The 18,971-nt window shown below is 46.9% G+C and overlaps 2 protein-coding genes across 2 annotated transcripts in view; one reads left to right on the top strand and one right to left on the bottom strand.

Moving 5' to 3' along the window:
- LOC135826568 (uncharacterized) overlaps window positions 1-9,165 on the top strand; it is a 33,813-nt gene extending 24,648 nt beyond the window's left edge. The window contains exons 9-14 of the mRNA XM_065339173.1: window positions 132-764; window positions 1,462-1,740; window positions 2,186-2,596; window positions 3,666-4,199; window positions 5,949-6,350; window positions 7,907-9,165. Coding sequence (XP_065195245.1) covers window positions 132-764; window positions 1,462-1,740; window positions 2,186-2,596; window positions 3,666-4,199; window positions 5,949-6,350; window positions 7,907-8,025 — 2,378 coding nt within the window. The 3' untranslated portion in view covers window positions 8,026-9,165. The remainder of the gene's footprint in view (window positions 1-131; window positions 765-1,461; window positions 1,741-2,185; window positions 2,597-3,665; window positions 4,200-5,948; window positions 6,351-7,906) is intronic.
- Window positions 9,166-10,290: 1,125 nt separating this feature from the next.
- Window positions 10,291-18,949, bottom strand: LOC135825604 (uncharacterized). The gene is made up of 11 exons (XM_065338213.1): window positions 18,726-18,949; window positions 16,993-17,097; window positions 16,185-16,369; window positions 14,938-15,046; window positions 14,621-14,773; window positions 14,243-14,461; window positions 12,669-12,757; window positions 12,206-12,322; window positions 11,526-11,655; window positions 11,258-11,306; window positions 10,291-10,928 (listed from the first exon to the last, which is right to left on the bottom strand). The coding sequence occupies exons 1-11, from the start codon at window positions 18,733-18,735 to the stop codon at window positions 10,847-10,849; spliced, it is 1,248 nt and encodes a 415-aa protein (XP_065194285.1). The 5' UTR covers window positions 18,736-18,949; the 3' UTR covers window positions 10,291-10,846.
- Between the last annotated feature and the right edge of the window lie 22 nt (window positions 18,950-18,971).

Here is an 18,971-nt window from a genome sequence, read left to right as displayed (position 1 = left end):
TACACTGTCATGACATCACTGCACACTGTCATGACATCACTGCACACTGTCATGACATCACTGCACACTGTCATGACATCATTGCATACTGTCATGACATCACTGCACACTGACATGACATCATTGAACAGAGCATGTTGAATTGCAGAGTGTGAGTACATTCAAACAGCAGCCAACACAATCAAATGGCAGTAGCGGGGGAGCAGCCAATGGTTACAACAAGGCCCGAATGCTGGATCACCTGTCCGATGAGTTCCCCACACTCCGAATGATCTCCATTGCCAATGCCGTGCAGAAGGCGAACTTTGATGAAGACGCAGCGCGGGACATTCTCTCACGTGAACATCAAGAACTCCAACGTCGCCAGTCGCTGGTGTATATGCATCTAGGCGTATCCAACGGGCACACCGCCACGGATCAGCAACAACAACTAGAACAAGAACAACGGCACAATCCTTTCAAACCTACCACCAGAAAAGGCAGCATGTCTAATGGCAGTACGTCAACAGCAGCAGCATCAGCCCCAGTGTTTGTAGCATCGTCAGCAAACAGGGCCGGCAGGAGGATCTCTGTGCAGGAGGATTCCATGGACACTATGACATTGGCTGTTGAACAGGAGTACAACGCGTCGATGCTCCGCGGTACTCGTCGGAGCACAAGTACAAACCAGACTGCGGATGAACTGACCTTGCAAGAAGGTATTGCTGAAGTACAGCAAGGTCATGCACTAGTGGAGACAACAGATGAAATCACGGCCATCGAAGGTATGTGTATCAGGGTAGTTAATGGTATGCCTATCAGAGTAATTGATGGTATTTTTCTTGAGGTTATTGAAGGTATGTTTATCAGGGTTATTTAATGATATGTTTATCAGGTTCATTGAAGGTCTGTGTATCAGCACTATTTACAGCATGTTTATCAATGAATTGTATGAGCTGGACCATGAGGTCACCGAAACCTATTACCAGGATTCTTTCTAGGGCATGATCTGCATTGTGGCAATGTTAGCAAGATATTTTCACCATGTGCCGTGCAACCATGAATGCTTAATTTGATCGGACTTTCCATGATGAGGTGTTAGGAATTTTGATGACGTCTGCGAAACGTGCAAACATAATCTGAGCTCCACCACGAAATTATTTTCCTTATGTCTGTGTGTTTCCTCCCTCGCTTTCTCTACCTCTCTACCTGTCTCTCTCTACCTCTCTCTCTCTCCCCTCTCTACCTCTCTCTCTCCCTTCTCTATCTCTCCCCCCCCCCCTCTCTATCTCTTTCTCTCTCCCTCCCTCCCTCCTTCCCTCCCTCTCTCTCTCTCTCTCTCTCTCTCTCTCTCTCTCTCTCTCTCTCTCTCTCTCTCTCTCTCTCTCTCTTTCTTTCTTTCTCTTTCTCTGTCCCTCTGCCTGTCTCTCTCTATTTTCTATGTCTCTCTAACTCACACTCTCTTGCTCTCTCCTCTGCTAGTGCAACAAGACCTGGAAAGAACTAATAACGCTCCAAAAGTCCGGCGTAAATCCTCCACCGTCTTCATTGCCATGCCCGACGATCTTGGCGGTGGCACAGCAGTAGCTATGCGACCCCGCTTGCCCCGCAAGGTACCAGACATGGATACCAATGGCAGCGTCGCGGCCCCAATGGTCTTTATGTCAGGGGCATCGCATGGCGGTGTGACACAGGTTACTGAAGATGGACTTGTTCCCCAGGCAACGGAGAATAGAGCCAAAGACGAAACAGCTACCGGCGGTTAGTTCATTTCCGTAGAAATCTGATTGTCATTCTCGTTACACGCCCGGACTTGACAGGTGCAGTATACAACTTAATGGTGTGATTGCCGTCCAGTTACATGCTTGGTCTTCTTGGATAGCATAGGACTGAATAGTATGGGGTTGCGATCATATTGAATACTTGATCTTCAGGGATGGCATACAAGTGAAGGATATGGGGGTTGCATCCTATAGCATGCTTGGTCTTGAGGGAATGTATACAACTGAATGATATGGGGTTGTGATCATATTGAATGCAGTTCAATGAGTGCATGCGGCTCAATGACAAACTGCACGCAGCTTAATGGCACGCTGCTATTGTTGTTGAAATTGGGCACTCAGAAATCCACGATTGAAAGTAGTAATCTGTAGTTCAATGGTGTGTTCGGGCCAAACATTGACTCTGTCCTGCATTCTTTGTGCAGATCTGAGTGAATACAACAACACAAACACAGCCGCAGAAGCAGAAGCAGAAGCAGTGACCGCAGCACCAGCAGCAGCAGCAGCACTAGCTGAGTCGAATGCAGCTCATGGCACGACGTCACAGGATGCCCCCACGCACCCCAGTATTTTCATGTCCATGCCTGCTGGTCGAAATAGCCACACTACCGCCATCCCCGACCACCATGGCTACGGTAGTGATGGTGATGGTGATGGTGGACTGGGTGCTGGCACTGATGCAGAAGAGCAGCGAGTGGCTGAGAAAGAGCGGAGAATCAGCATGGTACAACAGAGTGAGTTTCAACCAGCGTCTGTCTTCATCAGTGGACTATCCACACACAAGAACACCAGCGTCCATCAACCAAAGGAGACTAATGCTGACGGCATCGCTGACGGTGAGAAAGAACACTACTATGCTATATTCGTTTTTTGATTTGCAAGGGCGGATTATTTGCAATTTGATGTTTCCGGATTCTATTTGAGGACGGCTTATATACTAATATACGGTACACTAAGGTGATGTACTGTTTTTATCCGATGTACTGTGTGTATCTGATGTACTGTATGTATCCGATGTACTGTATGTATCTGATGTACTGTATATATCCGATGTACTGTAGTGGCTGATGTACTGTATATATCCGATGTACTGTAGTGGCTGATGTACTGTAGTGGTGTTGTCGTCGAGCCGATCATGGTGCCGGAGGGTGATCGGGCGGGGCAGCCTGCTCTTCGGGCAGATTGGCTTGCCCGGGGTGTGTGGGAGGATAACAGGGTGGCGTTTTTTGATAATCGCATCATTGATGCCAACGCACCCAGTTACTCCCATTCATCCTGGGAAGCTACTTCCAACCGCGCTGCTAACGCGAAGAAAAAGAAGTATCGTCAGGCCTCCGAGGACCTCCGTGGGTCGTTCACACCACTGGTTTGTTCCACGGATGGGGTACTACATCGCGAATACGCCAGCTATCAGAAGCGACTTGCTGGTCGCCTCCCCCTCAGGTGGGACAAGCCATTTTCAATCATCATGGCTTGGGTGCGAGTTCGCAGCCAATTTGCAGTGATCCATGCAGTCGACCTCCGGCTTCGCGGGTCTAGAAGGCGCCTGACAGGCCTGTCGACGCAGGATGGTGCTGGGGTAGGCATCGGCCATTGAAAACTGAATTCCGTCTGTTTTACGTGGAATTTCTTGGAGTTTCCCAATGTATTGTACTTGAATAAAATTCTATTTTACCTTTCATGGTATCTCAATTTTTCACGTCTACATGACTTTATTTTGCCCGTAAAAGAGGCCGTTACCTCGTAAAAAAAAAATCTGATGTTCTGTATGTATCTGATGTACTGTATGTATCCGATGCACTGTATGTATCTGATGTACTGTATGTATCTGATGTACTGTATATACGAATATCTGTACCTGAAACTCACCAGACCGTTCTTGAATGTGGTTTGCTTATTCCACAGACGAACAGTTCATGGCTGACACTCAACACCAACAACATCATGACATCATCGTGAACAATGATGACATCACCGTGACAAATGATGACATCACTGCTGCAAGTGGTAATCCAGAAGGACGGCGTGCCTCCAGCATCTTCATCTCCATGCCAACCAGCACAGTTACCCCTGGCGACAGGTACACAAAAGCCATGGAGAGAGATCGCCGCATAACCGCAGCAGCGGAGGTGGCAGCAGCAGCACACACCGTTGGAGATGGAAACTCGGCGCATGAACACTCATCCGGCGGTGGTAACACACTGGATTCCAGTGCATTTGCGAATGTATTTGTGTCGATTCCCAAACCTGGAAAAGCGGTATCACTGACGCATCATTATGACAACAGCAATTCCACTCCACCTGTCCACTCAAACCGGGATGCAGTCAGGCTACCGAAATCACCCGCAGCAGCAGCAGCTAACACCCCAGTCTTGAGCAGTGTTACCAGTGGTGCTGGTGGTGGTTATCCCATCGGAAAATCTCCCAAGAAGAATAACAGTGAGTTCTGTGAAAGGCCTACATGCATGTGTACATGTAGGTGTATGTGTACGTGTATGTGCTATTTCAAACAGGGGTGCCGCCATACTATGGTCACTGAACAGGGGTGCCGCCATACTATGGTCACTGAACAGGGGTGCCGCCATACTATGGTCACTGAACAGGGGTGCCGCCATACTATGGTCACTGAACAGGGGTGCCGACATACTATGGTCACTGAACAGGGGTGCCGACATACTATGGTCACTGAACAGGGGTGCCTACATACTATGGTCACTGAACAGGGGTGCCGACATACTATGGTCAATGAACAGGGGTGCCGACATACTATGGTCACTGAACAGGGGTGTCCGACATACTATGGTCACTGAACAGGGGTGTCCGACATACTATGGTCACTGAACAGGGGTGTCGGACATACTACGGTCACTGCATGCGGGATATCCGACATACCACGGTCACTGCATGGGGGTTGTCGGACATACTATGGTCACTGAACAGGGGTGTCCGACATACTATGGTCACTGAACAGGGGTGCCGACATACTATGGTCACTGAACAGGGGTGTCCGACATTCTATGGTCACTGAACAGGGGTGTCCGACATACTATGGTCACTGAACAGGGGTGTCGGACATACTACGGTCACTGCATGCGGGATATCCGACATACCACGGTCACTGCATGGGGGTTGTCGGACATACTGCGGTCACTGCATGCAGGGGTGTCCGACATACTACGGTCACTGCATGCTGGGTGTCCGACATACTGCAGTCACTGCATGCGGGGTGTCCGACATACTGCGGTCACACAGCCGTATTGGCTATGCCACTTCTTGCCCCGGGTACCCTGGGAAGCAAAAAGCAGCACTGATCTAGGCTCTGAATTTCGAAACTATTCAGAGAAGCCACCTCCACCACCGATGCTGCTGCTGCTGGTATTGGTGGGGGTGCTGCTGCTGGTGCTGTTGCTGTTAATGCTAGTGATGGTGATGGTGGTGCTGGTGCTGCTGCTGCTGCTGCTGCTGCTGGTGGTGGTGGTTCTACTGCCATTGTGCATGTGATATTGTTGCTGCCGTGGCGCTGCTGCTGCTGCTGCCGTGTTGTATGGGCTACTAGCCTACTACAAGTGAAAACTAAACTGGTAGAGTAAAAGCTGCCCTAATCGGATGCCCTTGATGCTGCGGAAACTGTCCTGATATGACAGGATTCCGCTTGATCCAGGGATACGAGTTCGATCCACGGTGCATGAAGCTTTGTCCGGTCAATACAGGATTTTTGGTTTTTATTTAACGTCGAATAACAAACAGGCAGTGTTGCCTTATTACATGAGGTCGACTAAAGTTACAGGCACACAAATGTAAGGAAAAGATTAAAAGAAAAATAGTCAAGTGTCAAGTGTAGTTCGGCAAGAAGCGTGTTCTCCTCGTTGGAGAAACCAACTTCAAAAGAAAAATAGAGTAGGATTTAAGACAGCAGAGGAAATATTGCGTTTGGTACAGGATTCCGTTTGGTACAGGATTCCGTTTGGTACAGGATTCCGTTTGGTACAGGATTCCGTTTGGTACAGGATTCCGTTTGGTACAGGATTCCGTTTGGTACAGGATTCGGCAAACACCGGTTTTACTGTTTGTATTGTTGTGTGTTGGCTTGTCACACACTGTGGGCGATGACTTTGTTGTCTTCTCCGTCGTGTGGATGTGTTCATACATGTGTGTGTGTGTGTGTGTTTGTGTGTGTGTTTGTTGCAGATATCGTGGTTCCATCACCATTGGCACAAGTGTCTCGACCGCCTAAGCCGCTGTATCAGCAGCAGCAGCACCAGCACCAGTACCAGCATCACCCACAGCACCAGCACCACCACCAGCACCACCCACATCATCACCCGCAGCAGCATCACCTGACTCATGATGATCCTATGCTGGACACCGTACCAGCTCAGACTCAGCTTAGCTCATCACGTGACAGTCTAGGTGATAGTCTAGGCAGTATGCTCTCACAAGCCAATCCATCGGCGCGCAGTTCACCATTCTCGTCACCATCTATACACATGCTAACAACGTGTAGCGTACCTACAGCTCCAGAGAATTCACCTATGATTCAATCACCCAACATCTTAAACACATCACCCGTCCACGGCGCTTCAGTGAAAGGTAATGATGTTGTCATGATGGTGTGATCATGTGATGATGTCATGATGGCATAATGATGATGTCATGGTGATGGCATAATGATGGGATCATTGGGATGATGATGCGATGGTTCCAAAAAACGTTTTTCTCGTGATTGTCATGCAATGATGATGATGTCATCAAGAGTATTTTGCTCCCAAGAGTGAACTCTGCATCATATGGGGCTCCGACAACGAAAGCTCATATCACATGTCCCAGGTACATTTCGTACTACGCACAGCAAGGGATAGCGTGCACGCAGTCCACTTACTTTGAAATGACCTTGGAATGCCGCCGAACAAGTAACACCAAACAAACACAACCTAACTGTACGCTATCATTCTCTAGGTGCACTGTTGACAATGTTAGCTCTCATGGTCCATGTCACATGCATGACACACCAGCCTAATCACCATGACAACCATGGTTATCTGCTACTGTAAAACCGGAAAGTTTAAAACCAAAAAGTTTAACGTTTTGTAATTTTGTATTTGTATTGTATTGTATTTGTATTTATGGATTCTCCACAGGCCTTAGCCTAAATCGAGGGAGTCTCCGTTTTGGCATGGTAACGTGCAGAAAGTTTATAGGGGAAGTTAAGGCTAAAATCAAAATTTCACCAGTTGTAGTCTTCGAGGTGCTGAGTCGAATGGTTTTGGTCCGAGGAAGCTGACACGCTCCATTCCTCCTTTCTACCCAAACGAACTTGCGCACTTCCACCGAAACTGGGTGACTGCGCCCTAGTAGAGTACTGGTAACTGAAATCTGACCCCCTGGCCTTAGCTGTGCGCTCACATCGCAAAGACCCAACACGGGATGGTAAAACTACGAAACAGAGACCGCTAAAATGTGAACCCATCGCTCAGGCCAGGGTGTCGGATTACAGTTGCCAGTACTGTAGTCAATCGCGGTCATCCGTGCTTTTATAAGAACGAAATGGCGCTTTTAGTGACATTTTGCATACAAATCCCCATCTAGTAGGGCGCAGTCACCCAGTTTCGGTGGAAGTGCGCAAGTTCGATTGGGAATAAAAGAGGAATGGAGCGTCTCGGCTTCCTCGGACCAAGACCATTCGACTCAGCACCTCGAAGACTACAACTGGTGAAAATTGATTTTAGCCTTAACTTCCCCTTTAAACCTAGCCACCCATCTGCATGCGCATCTTTACACATACATCTCAAACCAGGTTCGCGATAACATTTCTTCTAATAACAAAAAACCTGGCGTTGAAACATTAGACTTTGTGACTCGTTAGACTTGCCGGTTCACGGTATCCCCCAAGTACTGTCGTGGACATGGAAATCCCGTCGATTGACCGGCGCCGGCGCTCTCCCTGAGCCTCAGCGTGTACAGAACAGTGCACAGTCATGCGACCAGCGAGCTGCAGCGCGTATGTGTGTACTGCTTACCCACGGCTGCATGGCCAGTGCTCTGGGGCCGCCGCAAGACGTGCGACCGGATTTCCATGTCCACGCCAGTATCATACTTTGCAGTGAGAAAACTGAGGCATTTTTTTGTCTCCTTTCTTTTATGTCCAGATCGTTTCTTGTCACCGAGAGGCTCCCCACTGAAACTGTTATCACCGTTAGCGGAAACAAGTGTTGAACACCAGCAATACCCTGCCCTGCACTCAGCAGATCTATTGTCTCTTCAGTAAAACACCCCCCCCCCCCACACACACACACGCACACCCACACCCACACACCCACACACACACACACACACACACACACACCCACACACACACACCCACACACACACACACACACACACACACACACACACACACACACACATACACACACACACACACACACACACACACACACACACACACACACACGCATGCACGCATGCACACCCAGTCATATATTCTGAAGATGAACAAGATGTACCCTAGCAGCTATGCTAATCTCAACTAGTCTCAACACTCGACACTGAACCGATGTGGATGATTGTCAAAGTGGATTCAGTTGTGACAACTGCCATGACTGGTGTAGTGGCATGACCGGGTGTGATTTCATCCGCAGTGTCCGAACAAACTGTCATTTCTTGTGAAGCCAATAATTATTCTGTCCGTATTTCCTAGTCAACAATATGTCATACCTCATCCCCATGCTGCATGTAAAATTACCACGATAAAATTTTTGGTGAAAGTCAGATTTCTGAACTTCACAAAATGGAGCAAACTTGGGTCCGTGACTTTTCAATTTTCATTTATTTTATCTCTATTCTACCTCTGTTTTCATATATTTCATATCATTACTAATAATATTATTATCAGATTCATTGAATCTCAGAATCTCAGCCTTATTTAATTAACCCTCAACCTTCATGTACTTTATTGGAATGTAATACCGGTATACACGTTTGATGAAAGCGTGCTGTTCCACGATGAGTGTACCAAATGGCGATGTTTGTACTGAGTGACATGTGAACCGTGGTACTAGTGCCAGAATGCATCATATTTAGTATATTCAGTATAATCAGTATAATCAGTATTAGGCTGACTGGCTTATAACAAGTGAACCCCGGAGCTGAATGCATCATATTCGGTAAGGCTGGCTATGTGATTATGTACTTCCATACTTGATTGTCTGAAATGCTGTCTGTAACGTTGTCTGTTGCATGCAACTGTTGAACAGCTTTTCTTGCAGCATGACTCGCTGCTTCAGTGCATGGTGATAGCATGTGTACATTGATGAAGTGAACTAATAACTTCTCTTATGAAAGAGATCGACCAAGTGACCGTGTCAGGTATGTTGCTCCCTCCGTGTCTCTGCCTGTCTGTCTCTCTCGGAGCATTTTGCCATGTGAACTCTTCAAGTGCCATAATCATGCTTGTTCAGGTTACTAGTACCTTGTCCGGAGTCATGCAAATCAAGCTGCCTGATTACATCAGGATTGTACTGTTTGCTCTGCAGATACCAGGCCAGGCCAGGGTACAGGTGCAGGGTATGGCAACTGCAGTGTATTTCCCCTGTTGCATGCGTGTGTGTGTGTGTGTGTGTGTGTGTGTGCATGCGCATGTGTATGATAATAATAGTATTATCTGTTCATTCTTGTGTAGATGTGCATGTGCAAAGCTCATGAAGGCCTACAGTGCCACAGTGCCACACGTACACAGGCCTCCTCTTTGCATCACGAGACTACACGAATCATCAAGCAGCACATGAAGAGTCCATGGCAGCGCTGTGTCAATACTAATGCCAAGCGGCACGTGCCCTGTATACAGTCGCCATGTCTATCAGGTTTGTGGCAGTTTAAGTATGTTGTATGTACATTATCCGGGGACCATGGTGACACACTCCTATAATCCTGAACTGGCTAGTACATACACCAAGCAGATGTCGAAAGCAAAACATAGATGGTGTTACTGCAATAGAATACGTTGCGTTTACTCAGTGTCTCATCTTCTCTCTCTGCTGCACAAAGGCAAGTTTTGCCTATCAGCCAGAGTATTGTAACCCAGCCCTCTTGTTGTCAGCAGTAAAGTCTTGGAGTGTCACCAGACACCTGTGTGTCAGAGTGGCACATTGCCTAGTAACAGTGGCATCGTGGTACACCGGTTCATGTATCACTACTGCAGTCAGTGCAGAGGATATGCCGGTTCATGTGTCACTACTGCAGTCAGTGCAGAGGATATGCCGGCAAGAAACTGTGGGGCTGCTGCTCTTTGAGTCTCTCAAGCCCTTCCAATAGAGAGGACTGGAAAATATACAAACCTGACTCACAAATCAGAGATAGAGATAGATAGAGAGTGAGATAGAGAGATAGAGCGAGAGGAGAGAGAGAGTGAGATGGAGCGAGATAGATAGATAGAGCGAGATAGAGAGCGAGCGAGAGAGATAGATAGAGCGAGAGAGAAGAGAGAACATGCACCCACACAACACACATGCACAGCCACTAGTACTTCATAGTCTTGGCCTGGAAAACTTTCAGTGCACTGTAATATGTGTACACACAAAGAAGTAAAAAAAACCGGTATCCATAATGAACACGACTCAAAATCATTTCTGTAGAAAGATGTACACCTGCGTATGAGTATGGTTGTAGCCGTGTAGGTGTGTGTCTGATCATACGGTGAAAAAACACACAACCGCATGCGTTATGCAAACCACACAATGTCATTATTCAAGATCAAGCCGTTTCGATGATGGTAGCATCGCCTGGCAACACCACCATCAGCAAAGAGGAGACTCTGTTGCTTAGTCTAGAAAATTATGATGTCATTCAACACACTCAATGATGTAATAGTGCTAGCAGGAGGCTAACCCCAGTTACACACAGCTGTTACTCCTGAATGATGTAATCGTGTGTATAGACTTCAACTGGTCGTGTACCAGTGAGATATGTGACACACAACGTTGCAAGAAAAGATGAAAAATAAACTGCAACCTGTTGTCATAGTCGTTAGCTGGTGTGTGCCTGTGTTAACACGTTTTGAGCGAGTTGGGGGCATGGGAGATAGTGTGGGTTTACTTGAAGCGCAGCAACTCCACAGTGAAGAGCAGCGTACTGTTGCCGGGAATGCTGGGTGGAGCTCCACGTGAGCCGTACCTATTGATACAAACATACACACACAGAGGGAAATAAATACCATGCATACTACTGGCCCAGACACCCGCCACCCGGGATTTAGATCTTCTAGTAATGCCAGTGACTAAAAGTGCAACAGTGACTAGAAGTGCAACAGCAGAAAGAAATAGGAGCAACATCAGCAGCAGCAGCAGTAACAACAGTAACAACAGCAGCAGCAGCAGCAGCAGTAACAACAGCAGCAGCAGCAGCAGCAGTAACAACAACAGCAGCATCTGCAGCAGCAAGGGATAAATAAAGCAACAACAGCAGTAAACCCAATTGATGAAACATAAGACTGGCTGACTTACGCAAGTGCAGGAGGAATCTTAAGCTCGCGCACTTCACCAGCCTTCATGCCTAAAATGCACAAAGAAACAATAGAGAGACAGACGGACAGAGGTAATCAACCAACATGACTGCACACAGACAAACAAAACCCAGAACTCCACAACACACACAGTCACGGACAAACAAAGCCGGACTTCCACAACACACACGCACAGATACGGACAAACAAACCCAGAACTCCACTTGAAATAAGAAATTCCATATCTGCAGCCGCCGAAATGAAACTACCTTTCACACCCTCGTCCCATCCTTTGATCACCTCTCCCTTGCCAAGGCGGAATTGGAACGGCTTTCCAGTCATGTTGGAATCAAACTCGCGACCGTTTTGTGCCAACCGTCCACGATAGCGGACAAACACCTGCCAGAAGAAACAATAACAACAAAGGAAAAAAATAATATGTTTCATAAGAAGAAGTCGTCAATAGAAGCCCTGCTACAACTTCTTCATTCAAATTGTTAATTTTCACGTGAGGAATATTGATCAAGAAGGCCATAGCAGTATCCAGCCTCGATCGAAGAGAACTCACTCTATCTACTAAGTTCTAGCTTTGTTGGTGAGTTAGGTGGGTTGGTGGTGTGCCTTGGTAGTGTGTGACGGCCGGCTGGAGAGCAGTACGTTGGTGGTGTGCCTTGGTAGTGTGTGACGGCCGGCTGGAGAGCAGTACGTTGGTGGTGGTGGTTCAAGTGGAACAATCTTTACAACATTAATACTAGAGGATGCCTCATATCAACAACGGGTGTGATATCAACGGGTGTGATGTTGCAAGACGGGTGTGATAACAACGGGTGTGATATTGCAAGAGCAACACAAACAAAAGTATGTCCAGCAGCAGCAGCTGACGAAAAGCGTGGCCAATCTGGCAATGACAAGATGGTAATGCTTTCCCAAGAATACCACAAGAACTTACTCTCGCTCCAGGCTTGACCGCTTTGCCGTTTCCTCCCTTGATAGTCTTGGCTGTCATGCCACCTGGTAACTTGATTTGCTGCTGGGGCTGCTGTTGCTGGGGCTTGGTGTCCTTGGCCTGAGAAAGAGGAACAAGATACAGGAACAAGTATAAACTACTCTGGTAAAAACACACAGAATTGGTAAAAACACACAGAATTGGTAAAACACACAGAATTGGTAAAAACACACAGAATTTTTAAAAACACACAAAATTGGTAAAAACACACAGAAGTTACAGAAGTGACAACAAGATGAGATCCAGCGTAAATGAACCATCACGATTGTCAGCACAGGCCAGGCAAACGCTAACACTGTCAGTAGAAACAACAAGACAAGCAATAGGAGCAGCATCACCACCCACCAGACAACATGAGTCGGTAGTTGATCAAAAGAAGGAGGCATACAAGAGTGTTGATACTCACAGCAGGTGATTGTTGGGCTTTCTTGGTCTCTTGTGGCTTAGGGCTTTCAGCAGGCACTGGTTTTCTCTTGGCCAGGGGCTCGCCATTGTCTGCAGACGGAGAGACAAACAAACAGAAACACAGAAAACTAACTGATCAAAGTCTCAATTGGCCAACTAGCACACAGCAAATACAGTGACAATAGCACACAGCAAATACAGTGACAATAGCACACAGCAAATGCAGTGACAATAGCACACAGCAAATACAGTGACAATAGCACACAGCAAATACAGTGACAATAGCACACAGCAAATACAGTGACAGTAGCATACAGCAAATACAGTGACAATAGCATACAGCGCAGATTCTGCAAGCAGCCCCAGGGGCACCGCACAGCTGTATACAACATCCCAGCAAACAGCAACAGCAGTTCAAGGCGCAGACTACCTGGTCAACATGTAACTCTTACAGTACAATTCTAAATGGAGTGTGTACAGGCAACACCACTGCAGATGTGTAGTACAGTGGAACACTGATAAGACATACCCCACACGGCCAGTAGGAAACTGTGTATGGTGGGCCACTAGAACCGTGCTCAGGGTAACGCCTGTATTAAACGTGTATGCCTTAGCAGAGTATGTACTGAGCGAGACTATGTCTTATACCAGAGTATGTACTGAGCGAGAGTATGCCTTATACCAGAGTATGTACTGAGCGAGAGTATGCCTTATACCAGAGTATGTACTGAGCGAGAGTATGCCTTATACCAGAGTATGTACTGAGCGAGAGTATGTCTTATACCAGAGTATGTACTGAGCGAGAGTATGTCTTATACCAGAGTATGTACTGAGCTAGAGTGAGTCTTACGGCCGATTCACAATACAATTTTCTGCGATTTGCGACAGCTGCGACAAGAAACCGCTTGTCGCGAGCTGTCGCATGCAGTCGCAAGGCACCTGTCGCAGAAGTTAAAGAAAGTTCAACTTTTGCGACATGCGACATACACAAAATAATGGAGTACAGTTTCTACCCTGGGTGCACGTGCATAGTACCAAGAGTGCACAAGGATGTCGCAAACATGAAAAAGATTGTGAACCGTGTGTCGCTGTCGCAGTCCGTCGCAGGTGTCATAAGTCGCATGTCGCAATAAGTTGCGTTGTGAATCGGCCTTTAGGCTGACATCACACTGCGGTATAAAGCTCTGCGTTTACGTAAGGAGCTTTTGGTCGGTTTTCATGATGATCCATGTAACGGGAGCAGAGGAAACGGGAAACGTAGACGTGGTATGGAGAGGGGGGGGGGGGGGGGGGGGGGTATACAACTTTTTGGATGAACATGCGTATGTCCCCAGTCCTTTTTTCTAAGCGTGTACGTGCATTTCAAGTTTCAAATTTCTCCAAAAACATGACGGCGTGTGCGAGTCAAGAACCGTGCCAGTTTGATGACACAACCACCCGGTTTGGAACGGAGTGTGATGACGGCCTTATCAGAACAGTAGGTCCTATAGGAGCAAGAGTTGCACTGTACATTAGACCAACACACACACACACACACACACACACACACACACACACACACACACATACACTCACCATCATGCTTAACAGCTGGTGACTTGAGTGACTTAGCGGGTGATTTGTCAGCTTTGCTTGCAGCCTTGACTGGTGTCTTGTCAGCTGCTGGTTTCTTTGCAGCAGCAGCTACTGGTTTCTTCTCCCTCTTTACACGATTTGCTTGTTGTTGGGACTTCTGGAATGCCTCAAGTTCCTCGGCGGTCAGCTCTTGAATGCGAGGGCCGTCTTCATCGGAGTCTAATGTTGATACACACACACACACACACACACAGAGCAAAAGTAAGAGGAAAGTTTGGAATGATGTGTTTGAGACAGGCGAACAGACAAACACGGAGATGTTGTGAACAGATACGGCTCCACCAGGAGAGGCAGTGAGAGAGAAAACCAGTTACATACCATCTTCATCAGTCTCATCATCCTCTTCATCGTCATCCTCCTCGTCATCATCTCCCCATTCTTCATCATCTTCAGAGTCATCACCATCATCAAAATCCTGCCCCTGGGCCATAGCTGCCAAGGCCATCGTGCCGTATGATGCATCGCCAAGACCTACATATTACACACATACACGCACACACACGCACACACACACACACATACAGGAGCAAGCAATTTACTACAATGAAGCTGATGTAGTCGACCTTGCTGCTAAAGTTACCTGCAACATACACCCGTCACTTCATTCCAGCATAATACTTCATGGCCAGACATACCTTCATCATCTTCATCATCGCTGTCATCTTCAAATCGCAAGCCATGCATTATATCGTCGTCCTCCTCGGATGCGGATTCGTATTCTCCATCGTCGCTGTCACTGTCGTTCTGTCGGTACCGCAACCATAGGGATGTGCAATGACACACACACAGACATGCACGCACACACACACACACATACATGCAGACACATGCAGACACACACACACATTGAGAGAAGGGCAAAAAAAGTGTCTTGCGGTACCTCTAGTTTCATGCCGAAGTCATCACCAGACAATACTCAAAATCTATCCATGTTTTTTCAAGTGCATGTACATACGTGTGCTTATGGATAAGCAGCCCACACGGTGAAACTTAGCATCACCGATTCCACAGCCAAAAACCTAGCATCACCGATTCCACAGCCAAACCTTGCATCACCGATTCTACAGCCAAACTTAGCATTACCGATTCTACAGCCAAACTTAGCATCACTGATTCTACAGCCAAACCTAGCATCACCGATTCCACAGCCAAACCTAGCATCACTGATTCTACAGCCAAACTTAGCATCACTGATTCTACAGCCAAACCTAGCATTACTGATTCTACAGCCAAACTTAGCATTACCGATTCTACAGCCAAACCTAGCATTACCGATTCTACAGCCAAACTTAGCATCACTGATTCTACAGCCAAATCTAGCATTACCGATTCTACAGCCAAACTTGATGCATCGCCGATTCTACAGCCAAACTTGATGCATCACCGACTCTACAGAAAAACCTAGCATCATCGATTCTACAGCCAAACCTAGCATCACCGATTCTACAGCCAAACTTGATGCATCACCGATTCTACAGCCAAACTTGATGCATCACCGACTCTACAGCCAAACCTAGCATCATCGATTCTACAGCCAAACCTAGCATCACCGATTCTACAGCCAAACCTAGCATCACCGATTCTACAGCCAAACCTAGCATTACTGATTCTACAGCCAAACTTGATGCATCACCGATTCTACAGCCAAACTTGATGCATCACCGATTCTACAGCCAAACTTGATGCATCACCGACTCTACAGCCAAACCTAGCATCATCGATTTTACAGCCAAACCTAGCATCACCGATTCTACAGCCAAACTCGATGCATCACCGATTCTACAGCCAAACATAGCATCACCGATTCTACAGCCTGTCAGTGTGTAAGTCAGTGTATGCCTGTCTGTGTGTAAGTCACTGTATGCCAATACGAACTACGCACCTCAAAACTGAGCATACCAGACAAGTGGACTTGATGGGCACCGGATACTGCGAACTCTATAGGCTGATCAGGAGCAATGGCCAAATCCAGCATCTGCTGCTCACAAACCATAGGTCTGAGCGTGCACAGAGTGTGTGCAACGCCATCCTTATGGAAACATATCGCAGTGGCCTTCTTGCTGTTAGCTAAGCACACACACACACACGCACAGAGAGAGAGAGAGAGAGAGAGAGAGAGAGAGAGAGAGAGAGAGAGAGAGAGAGAGAGAGATAGAGAGAGAGATGGGCAAATACGGCGATAAACATGATGGAATCGGGGGAGTGTTCTAAAATATGATTGAGCTGGATACGAGCAAGGAGAGTCAAATGGCGGCTGAAGCAAAACTCTTTTTGACTTACGCAGCTGCGCTACAATTGTAGGACAAATTCACTTTGCTCTAAAGCTGGTCTCCAGCCTTTGTGAAGACTGGTGCTTCAGCTCATGGTTCTCCTTGTTGAAGTAGCTTCCAGGAAGCCAAAGACAATGAACTTTGGAGAATGGATACTAGAATTACGGACATTACTTGTGTCGTGGTGTGTTCTCACTTCTCAGTACAAATTATACCCATTTTCGCTGGTCCATAGTGCCCTGGGGGCAGTAGCCCGCAGCAGTCAAAGGGTAAATGTACAGAGAGGCTAATACAACACATGATGTCAGGTCTGGTGGCAAGTCTAGCTATGAGATAGGTAGCAATGTTACATGATGTCAGGTCTGGTGGCACGCCTAGCTATGAGATACGTAGCAATGTTACATAAACCTAGTTACCTACCATCGGTTGCAGACAATGTGACGGACTTGTCTAGAGCAGCGGATGTAACACGCCATACCATTCGCAATGACGACACGTGCTTCTCGCCGGGTTTGATAGAGATTGCTACCGTACAGTACAGCATAGTGCACACAAGAGAGAGAGAGAGAGAGAGAGAGAGAGAGAGAGAGAGAGAGAGAGAGAGAGAGAGAGAGAGAGAGAGAGAGAGAGAGAGAGAGAGAGAGAGAGAGAGAGAAAGAGAGAGAGAGAGAGAGCAAGAGAGAGAGAGAGAAAGAGAGAGAGAGAGAGAGAGAGAGAGAAAGAGAGAGAAAGAGAGAGAATACACATACATACAAAGTTAGCTGAAGAAAGATGAAAATTGCCAGCCAAGGCCACTGACTGGCTGAACAAAAATTAACCCTCAGTGCCTAGATCTCTACGGCTACACCAATTAGGGCCCAAGGACAGTAATAACAGTAATGACAGTAAGGTCAGTAAGGTCACTGAACAACAAGTAACATACTCTATACACTACGCACTGCACATAATCATCCTCTATACACTAGAGCTCACAACCTGTGAGTGAATGTATGGAGTGAATGCCACACGGACATAGTGGTGAGTGACTGTATGGAATGAATGCCACAAGGACCATGTCGTGTGACTGATAACCTGCAGTCAGCGGTGCTGGAGCTCAAAGTCTGAACTGCCACCTCAACATCCAGTGTGTGATGATCCTCTGCGCCTACTTTGTATCGATGCCCATAGTCATGATATCGTACGTATCGGGGTGATCTTGCACTGATTCTTGTGGCATGTCAGCATGGGTGTTATCTCAAAGGGTACAATTATGCTGCCTCATGGTCGCAGTAATTCTCTTTTTGAAGAGCAGTACTGAGAATGTCTTGTCATTCACCACTGTTCAAGCTTCACAAATGAGATCTTTAATGGTGGCAACAGGGTTGTATGAAGGAATCAGGATCTTCTCTCACTGGGAGTCGTGTTACTGGTGTGGTGGACGAAGTCAGCCTGACAGACAGCGTATGTGGTGAGGATAGTAGAAATCTATATGATTGTTATGTTATTGAGTCATACAGATACAGTTGTACTGTAATCCTGTAGCAATATATGCAGTGCACTGTAATGCGTGGTCCAAGTCTACAGTGCAAGGTTAGTGTACCCGTAGGCAGTACACCAAGTCACCGAATGAGATAGTGGACAGTGTTTATTCAAGTACATGTATATTTTGTATCAGTAACAAGTCCTGTAACTTTGTAAGGACATGTAGTACATGGAGTGGGTACTGGTATTATTCTGCGTAAAACCATTCATGATTCCGTAGTGTACGAATCTCGTGCTTATCTGCACAATGTACATGAATGTAGCATGGTCTGCATCTCAGGTCAGGTGTGGTCTGTATGCGAGCTCGTACATGTACGGGTAATAGTGAATAGCTGTGGATAGGATTGATAGGAGCGGCGACGGGTCTCAGGGAACTCTAGCCGTCAAGGAAAAATTCATTCAGGAAAAAATTACACATCACGTGTGTCTGTGAACTGCTTCGAACCAATTTTGGAATCTCGGAACAATGATACAAAATTAATGAGCATACATGTGCTAATACAGACGCGCCGGGTGGCTCACACACCAACACACATTTGTCAAGAAAGCTGGTGATGAAGTACATCAGAACATAAAACTCAGTCATTGGTACATTGTAGATTTACACTTGGCACATTCATACCGGTACATACCGTGAAACATAGCTGGTTGTGGCTAGAGAGCTAGAGAGCTCCTGAGGTCAACACGAGGGGAAATTAGGGACAGAGAGGTCCACACGTGGTACTAGTACTACTATTAGCAAGGGACGATCAGCAGGGGATGTCGAGGGACCACTGACTGTTTTGCCCTGGTCCTCGCTCAAAAACTCAACCACACTCGACAGAGAAAGGTTTCACACTTTCCAAAAACAAATGGCTACATGCGCGTGCAACAATCCG

Source organism: Sycon ciliatum, chromosome 10 (assembly GCF_964019385.1).
Source record: "Sycon ciliatum chromosome 10, ocSycCili1.1, whole genome shotgun sequence".
In the NCBI taxonomy this organism is placed as follows: Eukaryota; Metazoa; Porifera; class Calcarea; order Leucosolenida; family Sycettidae; genus Sycon; species Sycon ciliatum.
This window is presented reverse-complemented; position numbering and strand designations above follow the sequence as displayed.

What these genes read in the sequence shown, in the direction of transcription:
- LOC135825604 (XM_065338213.1), bottom strand. An exon ending in CGATGATGAAGATGATGAAG is followed by an intron (nt 14,774 to 14,937) that starts GTATGTCTGGCC and finishes TGTAATATGTAG; the next exon opens with GTCTTGGCGATGCATCATAC. An exon ending in ATGGGACGAGGGTGTGAAAG is followed by an intron (nt 11,307 to 11,525) that starts GTAGTTTCATTT and finishes TGTGCATTTTAG; the next exon opens with GCATGAAGGCTGGTGAAGTG.